At 37.3% G+C, this 11,631-nt stretch overlaps 1 protein-coding gene across 1 annotated transcript; it reads right to left on the reverse strand.

The window, feature by feature from the left end:
- Positions 1-1,829: 1,829 nt before the first annotated feature.
- Positions 1,830-11,057, reverse strand: LOC104589470 (wall-associated receptor kinase 2-like). The gene is made up of 3 exons (XM_088901915.1): positions 10,068-11,057; positions 9,785-9,973; positions 1,830-3,194 (listed from the first exon to the last, which is right to left on the reverse strand). The coding sequence occupies exons 1-3, from the start codon at positions 10,993-10,995 to the stop codon at positions 1,987-1,989; spliced, it is 2,325 nt and encodes a 774-aa protein (XP_088758041.1). The 5' UTR covers positions 10,996-11,057; the 3' UTR covers positions 1,830-1,986.
- Between the last annotated feature and the right edge of the window lie 574 nt (positions 11,058-11,631).

Raw genomic sequence — 11,631 nt, forward strand, 5'->3', positions numbered from 1 at the left:
TACCATGCAGAAATGGACGTTGAGAATAAAAGAGGAATGCACGTCACGTACCGTACAAAGTGAAGTCCGGAACTGTGAGTATTCTAACGGTCTATAAAGGAAACCGTTTTTCGTAAAAGACGGGGGAGGGTATTTAGTTGGGCATTAACTACGGGAGTGCCACTGTTCGCTCCAGGAACTTTTTTTTGGTTTTACCAGTAAAGCGATACATGCGATACACGTGTCACAAACATAATGGTCTAGAGATCGAGATCTAAGAGATTAACGGCTGCGATTGAATGAAATCAGTGTATGGTACTTTTATACGTATTATGATAAAGATTAAAGTGCTATTATTGTGTGGCAGGAGTGCTAATGTACGCCGGGGTTGTGCGGAGGAGGAGAAGTGGCAGTTGGAGTGGTTCGTACGATAGAGGCGTGGTGACTGGTGAGGTTCGTCCTTAGGTCCTTCCACGCCAAAGATTCCGGTCAGTCTTTTCTCTGATTTTCGAAAAAGGAAAAAATAGAAAAATGGTGATAATTCTAATTTTAGTAAATAGATATGGATTTTGAGAGGGCTTGACCATGGCTTTCACATTACCAAAATAAGAAATGTGTGACCGGCAGAATTCACTTTATTTTCTGGGATTTTTTTTCCAGTGAAATTGTAAAATTTGACCCGGCTTATGACCGACGCAATACTCCACTTCTTCATGGGCTCACGCATAATGGCAGGGATGTTTTTTATTTCTTTGGGCCCGGTTTGTTTGTTTAAACCGTAATTGTTTAATTCATTACGTCCCGTTTGTTTGTATGGCTTAAATCAATGAGGGTGAATATGAGTTTAATTCAAATTCTGGATTATTGTTGTTTTAGGTTGGATTTCCTTTGTGAGAAATTTTTTCTTTTTTCTTTTTTTTTTGTTTGAAAAGAGTAGAATACAATATGAAGTAATTAAAATGATGTGATCCCCACTTTACATAAGAGAAAATTATACCAGAAGGAAGGAGGTTCAAATTTTGCATCAGTTTTTGGGAAATGTAAAACTGATGCGAAATTCGCACTTCCAATGAGTGCAAATTTGACCAAAAAAAAAATTGCAACTTCTGCATCAGTTTTTTTCTTCTTTTTTTTTACGAGATGCGAGATAACATTCATTAATAAGAGCCATAACAAAACAGTAATTCATTTGAAAATTATGCATCAGGTAGGAGTATAAATCATGACTGAAAACAAACAAAAATGCAAATCATTTGAAAATTTCTCTTTTTTTTTTGCTAAATCCAATTACAACTAGTGGTGCAAGTCGGCTACTCGAATTTAAGATTCTACATTACTTCAGGGTTCAGTTTTTGGGCTGGGCTCATTCAAAATTTGACAAAGCCTAACCCTAATCCACCAAAGTTGTACGCCAAATTGCAACATTTTAAATCTATGATGCAAAAAAGATATAGTATGGAAAGAGTCCCATAAATTTTGATAGATAACATCTTATTCGCTATCACGTTTATGATTCCAATTTATTGGTCAGTTGTTTTTAAATATCATATCTTTACCATATCATAGTGGAACCTTTTTTTATTGACAATTTGATAATCACCACTGTAATTATCTAGATAGAAAAACCTATGGTGCCAGAAAGACATGATATTGGAGAGGCTTTGATCAATCAAAACCCTTATGAATCTGGATGAAAACCCACCTTATTGGCTACCAATAATGCGGGTTGCTTGGTTCCAGTATCATGTCTAAGCTCTATGCTAAATATATAACTGGCCTTTCTTTTCTTTTTCTAGAGCATTCTTGAAATTATTATTTAGTTATTGAACAACTAACTAAACAAAACACATTTCCATTTCATCCACATGTGTTCAAAGATGCAATTCAGGAGTACAAATTATTCAATTGCAAATTAGAAATCATAGTTGGGCTAAACCTTTCCATTTATTGGATAATTAAAGCCTTGAGAAGAAAAATTAATTACCATTTTAAGTCTTCATCAAAGGCTTAAACCAAATAAAGCAATGGAGATGAATCGCCCTCATGTTTGCCATTGGTTGTTGAAATAGTACTTCCATAAGTAGTGTCTATCTCCGTCAGATTATTGGTGTAGTGGCATGAAATTCCTTTTTCCAACCACATATCCTCTTCGAGTGAAGGTTCATGAGATCTTACTATTCTCTCAAGATCTGCTGCAACTTCTTTCATGGTTGGCCTTTTCTTTCCATTTAATTTTAAGCATCTCTTTGCAACCCTGGCAACAATCAGAAGCTCATCTTCCTTTGCTTCTTTCACCACTTGAGTTTCCAAAATGTTTAATAAACGATTCTCTTTCATCAAAGATGTAAACTGCATAGTTAGACTTTTTGCCTCATTAGGTCTCGAAGAATCGATCGCCTTTTTCCCAGTTAAGAGCTCAACAAGAACTACTCCAAAACTATAAACATCACTCTTTTCTGTGAATTGGCCTGAATGAAGGTGCTCTGGGTCCAAATACCCGAAGGTCCCTTGCACTGCTGTAGTCAAGTGAGTTTTATCAATGGGAACTGATCTTGATATCCCAAAGTCGGATACTTTAGGATTATACTTTTCATCCATCAGAATGTTACTGGGTTTTATATCCCTATGAAAGATTGGGATGGAAGCTGCAGAATGCAAATAAGCAAGTGCTCCTGCAATTTGCACGGCAATTCTTAAGCGCATTTCCCAAGAAAGCGATGGCAAATAGTGTTCATCATGAAGATGGTTGGAAAGGGTTCCATTTGATATAAACTCATAAACAAGCAAAGGAACTTCTGTTTCTAGACAACAGCCCAACAACTTCACTATGTTTCTATGGTTGATCTGTGAAAGAATCATAAGTTCATTAATGAATTGATCCACTTGGTTTTCGTCCACTTCTTTGGACTTCTTGATGGCTACTATCTTTCCATCTGATAGCATCCCTTTATAAACTGTACCAAAACCACCTTTTCCAAGGATTCGATTCTCATTGAAGTTATCTGTTGCTCTTTCCAGTTCTTCTTCAACAAAGATTTTGGTACTCTCAACCCTACCACTGCCTTCACAAGAGGAGATTTGACGTTCTAATAATAGGCCACCATTTTTCTTGAAGTACGTCTGTTTAAGTTTTATTTGTTTTCTTCTCTTAACTGTGGCATATCCCCATAGTCCAAAACCAAACAAGGTTATCAAAACCATTGCTATTCCAATACCTGCAAATTAAAGGTAAGTTGATGTAACTAATATGAGTATACACACCAAAACCAAAGAGCAATTAATATTTATTTCCCCTTTCGGTATTGCATTTACATGAATTATTTTACAATCACTCCATTCTTATTCTAATGAATTTCAGCTAACTATACCAGTACTAATCAACCCAAAAATGTATGATTTCCATAAGAGTGGAATGGGCACTTCATCTTAGTCTACATTTACGGATAGTTCCTTCCCACAACTTTGCCTGACCTGGAAAATGGGCTTGCTTTTTTTTTTTTTTTTTAAAAAAAAAAAAGAAAGATCAAAAGCTTTGAATATCCAGGGATACAACTTCCTTGGTTGGATATGAACAAGAACCAACTTAAGGCCCATCCAAGGACTTGCATCTCCAAGATAAGGTTTGGGCTTTTTATTAGGATAAGCAAGGTTAATTCAATCCAATCCCTAATACAACAATGTTGAATCAAACCAGTTGGATTGGTCAATCTTTTGGTTTTTTATGAAAAGAATTAATAGATTTCACAGTAAAATGTAAGGATATATGTTTAATTAGATTATGCATATATACAATGTATCATATGTGTATATTCTATATTATATATAGTAGGCTCTTTAATAACTAAAATCATTAATTCTTAACAATGTAAAAAGCACTAGACAAGAATTGACTGTAAATTGGGAAAAGCTTGCTACCAACTTGTGGCAAATGTATTTATAAATGAAGAATCATATTCAGAGTCCTATTCTAGTCAATCTCTAGAACTCCATCTTTGTCGAAGAGTAGACTCCAAGTGGGATTCTTGTTGATCGGGACATTCACAAGCTCAACGGAGTGGATAATAGCACATTGAGCTTGGATCGAAGAAAAGAGAAATGTGGGTTGGACAAAGCCTTTGTAAACACATAAGTCAATTGTACAATATGTTGGGCATGTAAGCACTTGCTAACAATACGTACTCGTACAAAGTTGTAATCAATGAATAGGTGCTTGGTGCGAGCTAGATGGGGTTCACAGCCAAGTACGTAGCACCAACATTGTCACAAAACAACACCGGGAGTACTTTAAGAGAAAAGCCAAGCTCTATTAAGAGTGACTGCAACCAAATCAACTCAGCTGTAGTATTTGTAAGGGACCTGAACTCGGATTCTATACTAGAGGTAGCAATGATATGCTGCTTATGAGAACACCAAGAAACAAGGTGTGGGCCCATATAAATAGCATAGCTACCAGCTGAGTGTCGATCATTTGGGCACCCAACCCAATCGACTTCTGTATGGGCAATGAGAGGGATGTATTTGCAAGGTTTAAACAACAAACCATCATCCAAGGTATGTTTCAACAATGCATTTTGTTGCAACAAGATGGTTGTCAGTGGAGCACTACATGTATTGGCAAACACGATTCACAACAAAGGATATATCAGGTCGCATCAAAGCAATATATATATTGTAGGGCACCAACTAAGCCCTGATAAGGAGTAAGATTTACTAGAGGCTTGCCACCGGACTTGGAGAGAAAGAGAGGAAGAAGGTGAAAGAGGAGAACTGACTGGTTTGGCACCATCAAAATTGGTGCATTTCAACAAGTCATAGATGTACTTGCACTGAGAAAGAATAAGTCTTGAGAGGAACAAAATACCTCTATTCTCAAGAAATAATGCAAGTCACCAAGATCTCTAATGGAGAACTCATTAGCTAGCGAGCTCAAGAGATAAGACATGACACAAATATGGTGTCATGTGTGTTGATGCGCCTGAATCTAGGTACCAATTGGTATCAATATCAAAGGTAATATCAGCATGAAAAGCCATTGGGGTAGGACACAATTCAAGCTCTAACCCCAATGGTATTGTTTCAGTTCAACCCATTCATAATCAACCTATGGACATTGGTCGAGACAATGCACTCGACTAGGATGTGGCTCTCAAAGAACCATTGAACCCAAAAGCTTAAGCTGTTAAGTGAGGTTATTGAATAGGTTTCATTCTCTAACATGCCTCTTCACACAAAAGTCAACTCATTGGGCTTGAAGCGTGGACAGCAAAGGCCCATTCATGCCTTGTGCTAAAACTTAATTAATTATAATGGGGGTGATAAGAATCAAACACTAGACCACTTGGTCAAAGTGGCTCTGATACCATCTCAAAAAACCATTAAACCTAAAAGCTTAAGTTGTTAAGTGAGGTCCTTGAATAGGTTTTATTCTCTAACAATGGCTACCTCGAACATGCACCCAACTTCGACGTTGAATGGTAATTCCACATTAGTGTTAAAAGAAGTGATGATATAAGCAGATACAACCCGATCCACAAGAGAGCAAATGGAACCCCACTCTATCTAACCTAAATAGGATGATGAGTCCCACTCCGGTGACCTCAAACATGAGCACACCAAATCAAGCAAGTCCGGTTCCACCCCTTTATTAATTCTACTATGTTCGTTATGACTCCATCTCCTGATATAAATGATAATGTGAATGAGGTTCAATCTACGACCATTCATGCTCCTGCAGAATGGAATGAAACTAAGAATTGCAACGAAAGAAACTCGAACGAGTCCCGATGTACTTAGTAGGCACAATAATATAAGCACATTCTATCACTCCTCATGACCTATGCCATGGAAGTAGACACCAGCGTTGAAGAAACTCTCATTCCTTGTAAAAGGAGTAGTAGAAAACAAGACAATGAAGCAAGGGAACCCGAGGAACCTAAAGATAAACTTTAAAAGCTACAGGATGCGGTCATGGTGACAAGATCATATCTGCCCCTACCCACCAACCATGAAAATCTTAGCTTGGAAGTGCCAAGGGATGGGGGGGGGGGCACCCAGGCTGTTCAACACCTATATATCTAAGCTCCTCTCATGCACAAAGCAAGGCAGATTTTATCTTTCTTAGGCTGGAACCATTATTATTGTGTGGAGGTAGCAGGCTTGTTGGGTAGTCTTTGGCTAATGTGGGAGTAGAACCTTAACCTTCACAGTTGGAATAAACTTGATAATAGGAAGAGCTACTGATCATCTTGATAGAGGTTAATGGGAAATTTTAAGTGCTTATGGGTTCCCCAAACGAAAAGAAAAACATAGTCTCTGGGAGGCAATTGGACAATATCATACAAACTCTATATTTCCATGTTTACTATTTAATTAGAGACCTGAATGCTATATTCAATAATCAGGAAAAAGAGGGTGGTCTCTTGGTTATATGCAACCAAACCAGAGAATTCACCAACCGAATTAACGAACATTTACTCATTGAAATGGGCTTCTAGGTTCCAGCCTATACATGGACCAACAGAAGGTTAGCTCACTTTTTTGTAAGAGAGAGGTTGGATCGAATCCTTGTTCAATCGGATTGTTTTGCTTTATTTCCTAAAACCTTGATTAAGTACCTCTCAGCGATAGGAAGTGACCACAATCTAATCCTTACGACCTAGTAGGCTTCCAACACAGATACAAGCCCATTAAGAGATTTGAGGTAGCATTGACTACTTGTGGGGATTATCATGAGGTTCTTTCAAATGTGTGGTGTTCAGGCAACAATAATTGATTCTGGATCTCCCGCCCACGAGAATTCTGTCCACATCTACCCACAACACACTATTCCTGTGAATTAGGAACATCTTCCCTGCATGATAAATACTATGTAAGAAGATGAGATGTTCTCTATGTGTAATACGATGTTATATGGATAGATGTGGACAGAAGTTGTGTGGACAAAAAATCCGAATTCACATTAATTACCATGATAAACATAATACACACACGTGTACATACAAACTAATGGGCTTAACCTCAGGCTCTATTCCTAGGATTGGGCCTAGTTTGTGCTTAAACCTGGCCCAACCTACCTGATTTACACCCCTGCAACAAGGTTGCAAAACTACATACAAATGTAATTGGATAGTATTGAGATTCAAATAGAATCTTATCCTCAACCGCATGTAGGCCGAACCTGAAGTATACAAACACACATATACAGATGTAGTCCTGTATGTATGTTAAAATATGCACCAACAATTTTAACTTGATCAAAGGCTATCTATATATGTTTATATCTACACGAAGCTTTCATAATAAGGGGGTCTTCTACGACAATAAGAATGCTTTTGTATTTATTTATTTTCGAAATTGTTACATTAGCAAAAAAAAACAGAAGCATGGTGTACTTTCTATTTTGAAAAAGCAAATGTTAAGTTGTTCAAAAGAATAGTTTTAAATCAAAAACAAGTTTATAGTACAAAATATTATATGATATATTGAACATTATATTAAATTAATAAAAGGAATATGTGTTATTGTTATGTACATGTGTAAATAAAGGGTAAAGATATAAATTGATAATATAAAATCAAATTTAACAACCAAAACCAAGGCAAGGCAAGTACCAACCAGATGTCTAAACCAAAAATTTGGGAACACGTTTATGGTTCACTTTTCAAACATGGTTTAAATTTATTTTTTGGAATCCACAACTAGAAAATCAATTGACATTGTTACAAACCACATTTACTGCAATATATCTATGGCCATGATTATGACAGTGTCTTAACAAAAGTGAATGGTAAATAAAATTAAAGCAACTTGTGTTAACCCAATGCCTACCTTTTCGCTAAATTACAAAGGCCCCCTTGTACTATGGGGCCAGTGATAAATACCCCCTGAACTTTCATTTGCGATACCACCATAAACATTTATTTGCGATAAAGGCCCCCTTGTACTATGGGGCCAGTGACAAATACCCCCTGAACTTGCATTTCCGACACCACCCTAAATTTTCACTTTGCGAGAAAGGGCCCCTCGGTTAGAGTTCTGTCAGCTAACTTAAACAAGAAATAAAAAAATTCTTATTCAGCTGTTTAAATTTATTAAATCTCTAAACTACCATTTTCTCATTTATTTGAATGATTTATGATTTGATTAGCTTTCTAAATATAATATTGAAGCCCTCTTGATTGCTCTAATAGATCTTTATAGATTTCTGGATGGATCAATATTCAAATAAAATGGTAAGAATTTTTTCTTGATAGATATAAATTTATGGTTTCGTTTGGTTTTTCTTGATTTATTGGAGAAAGGAGTGGATAATTTTTATATTTTAAGATGAAGAGAGGCATTCATGAATGAAATGAATGAAGAATTAAAAAAAAACATTTTTTCAAAGGCAGCAAAATGATTCATTTTATTTTAAATGGTTTGTTTGGAGAAAATGAAAGTAGTTTTGGTCAATGAGGATTTAATAGACAAGGGTGTGAAAAAGAAAATAAATTTAGGTGGGTTTTTGATAATTTAATGCACTCCGTTATTTGACTTAATGGTTAGTGGGGTATTTTTCACAAAGTGAAAGTTCATAGGATCTTTATCGAAAATAAAAGCTTATGGGTTTATGGGATAATTGTCACTAACTAGGGCTGCAAGTCGGGCCAGATTGCCCTAAGTTCTAAACCCCCAATCCTAACCCTAACCCAACCCGACCTACCCAACCCTAACTAAATTCCTTCAACCCTAACCCAACCCAACCCAACCCAAAGTCAACTTCGGGTTGGGTTGGGCTCAGGTTGGGCCCAACCCAACCTTCTTCCCATCCGTTATAATCTTGTAAAACTTCTTAATCTCATATCTTAACTCAACTTTCATTGCATATATTGATCCTATGTTTTATTAGTATTTGTTTGTTGATGTTTTAATTGGTTCTTTAAGTACAAAATTCAGAAAAAAAATGTTTAAAATGGCTATATTTTATTATGAGTTATGACTTATAATAAATCTTTTATGGGTAGCAAGCCATGAGTGGTAAACAATATAGAGGAGATAAAGAATAAAATATTCAAAAACTAAAATATGTTATTAAGGTTTTAGTATTTCTAATTACGATTAAGTGAAATGATTATCTTAAAAGAAATAAATGATAGTATGTGGTGGGGGCTATACAATTATCATGCATATAAACAAATCAATATATCATATATCATATATATAATATATTTATATATGATATGTATTATAAAATTGGGTTCGAATTGGATTGGATTGCCTGAGGGGTTAACCCTAACTCAACCCGAAGTAAAATTGGATTCATAAATTTCAACCCTAATTCGAGCATCAACCCGACCCAACCCAATCCGACTTTTTTCGGATTGGGTTCGGGCCAACCGGCCCAAGTTGCAGCTTTATAGTATAGTATAAAGGGGTCTTTGTTCTTAAGGGTTACAGAGTGGGAACCGGATATAATAGGCACGTCAAAGTAAGCATGTTAAATGAGCACTTGATAGTAGCCCATCCACGTCTCCTTAACCCCCCAAATCCTGTTGACCGTGGAATTTGATCCCCTATCTCCGCTACTGCGCTACAAACATCGGGAAATCCCACCAGTTGAGCGACCATCAGTATGACAGTATGTAACCAATGTCTACCTTGGGTGAGTTGGATTTAGGGATGTAAAGGAAATGGATTTAGATTAGAGCACCACCATCCGAGTTGGATTTGGTCATATATTTATAGGATTACTTGACAGAGGTCATTAATTAATGTTGGAAGAATCATGCACGAATCGTACACTAATTTGTAATTTTATATAATTTACCTAGAGGAACCACCACTGCCAAGGGAAGACTTCGTTTGTCTGGTACTGGTAAGCAACCTTTTCCTAGTTTGATTCCGTCTCCATGGTAACCACTTGGGCAAGCACAATAATAGCTTCCTTCTGTGTTAATGCAAGTAGCTGCCGAATGGCAGTTCCTTTTGATGTTTGGGTCTTTACACTCGTCAATATCTGTTTGCAATCACAGAAAGCCAAAACCATATATATAAGGATATAGAAGAAGAAGAAAGAAGAAGAAGAAGAAGAAGAAGAAGTTGACGAGTACCTTGACATCCAGAAGGCAAGTAGGGGTTTCCATGAAAGCCCTGAGAGCAATTGCAGTTGTACCCTGAGCCACTATCGGAGTCAATACAGTAAGTATTGGCATCACCACATGCATAAGTGGAAGAGTTTTTATTTTTTCGAGATTCTTCACATGTGCCGTTCCCTACCCCCCAGTCCAGAACCACAGGATATTTTTGATTGTGGAGCTCTTTATTATTGATGGAAAGGAATTTGTTGAAATCAGAGAAATCTTGGGCTGCCAGGAAAGCTACGCTGCAGCTTTCGGAGGACCAAGTCCTCTCATTGGTGTTGATGCTATGGATATACAAGTTGTAAAAATAGATTCCCTTGGGGATAGAAGTCCGACAGCAACCCAAGCCAGAACAGGAAGAAGAGGAAGAGTTGACATCAGGAATGGTGGTTGGGCAAAGAGAGACACATCCGGCCGTGTAGTTCTCACTATCATCGGCAGAGATGTAGGCAAGGATATCACAGCCGATGGCAATGAACTTATTGAGAGTGGCGGAGAAGGTAAAAGGCGTATAGTTGCTACTATGTGAGGAATAAATGGAGCCCTGCCCAGAATGACTATCGTAACAGTTTTGAGTTACAAAAGTACGAAAGATACGCACATAGTGTTGTTCCAGTGACACTTCAATAACTTCTTTGGAAGTGTGAGCTGCCAGGAAGGGTCTCGGGGGGTTAAAAGAGCTGTTGCATATGATCTCGAACGGCTCGTCCATGAAACAACCACTCCCCATGCCAAATGGGTAGGGAATGCTCACGTTCCCACATCTATCTTCGCAACCAGGCTTTACCAGTGCTGCTGCTACTGCATCTCCTGACCCTAATAAGAGGAGAGACGATAGCAACGATGCAAAGAAGACGACAGCCTGGTGTTGTTTCGGCTGAACAAAGACAAAAAACATACCGAGAACGAGAAGAGTCGCGATGGTGGGTGAGGGTGTCCAGTGTCCTAGCAAAGTGCAAAGCCAAGATAACACAGACCGTCTTCTGCGTTCTGTATAAATCAGTTGGATTTGACCAAACATGTGTGACGGCCGGGTTGTATTTTCCTACTAAACCAATCAAATTCCACATGTTATTAGCTAGAAGAGGGTTTGGCTGGGGTAAGGAAATTAATAAACTAATAATAAGGACGAAGACTTGATCTTGACCCGGTTTAATTAAGAGGATTCCTTTTTATCCATAACATATGACGAATTTGCTTTATATAATATAATAGCCACTTGAGTGGGTGCCTAATGCTTTTTTTTTTTAATTAATAGGAAAAAAAAAGGCACTAACTGGCTCACTTGGTAAGGGTGGGGTATGGGTTTTGTATAGGGCTATGTATATATGTCGAGACAATTTCTTAGGAAAGTGGGACACTTTTATATATAATAGCTAGTTGAGTGGTGCCTACTATTTTTTTTTAAAAGAAATAAAAAAAAATGTCCCAACAGCCTCAATTGGTAAGATGTAGCTGATTGTAGCGGAGATTTTGGAAAGAGTTATTGTGATCCAAAAAAGATCAACAGGCTCCCCCAACCCACCAAAATAAA

This window comes from Nelumbo nucifera, chromosome 3, assembly GCF_055504915.1.
Source record: "Nelumbo nucifera cultivar China Antique chromosome 3, China Antique-T2T, whole genome shotgun sequence".
NCBI lineage: Eukaryota > Viridiplantae > Streptophyta > Magnoliopsida > Proteales > Nelumbonaceae > Nelumbo > Nelumbo nucifera.

What these genes read in the sequence shown, in the direction of transcription:
- LOC104589470 (XM_088901915.1), bottom strand. Translation starts at nt 10,995, where the DNA reads ATGTTTTTTGTCTTTGTTCAGCCGAAACAACACCAGGCTGTCGTCTTC. An exon ending in CTTGCCTTCTGGATGTCAAG is followed by an intron (nt 9,974 to 10,067) that starts GTACTCGTCAAC and finishes GATTGCAAACAG; the next exon opens with ATATTGACGAGTGTAAAGAC. An exon ending in GGCAGTGGTGGTTCCTCTAG is followed by an intron (nt 3,195 to 9,784) that starts GTAAATTATATA and finishes TTTAATTTGCAG; the next exon opens with GTATTGGAATAGCAATGGTT.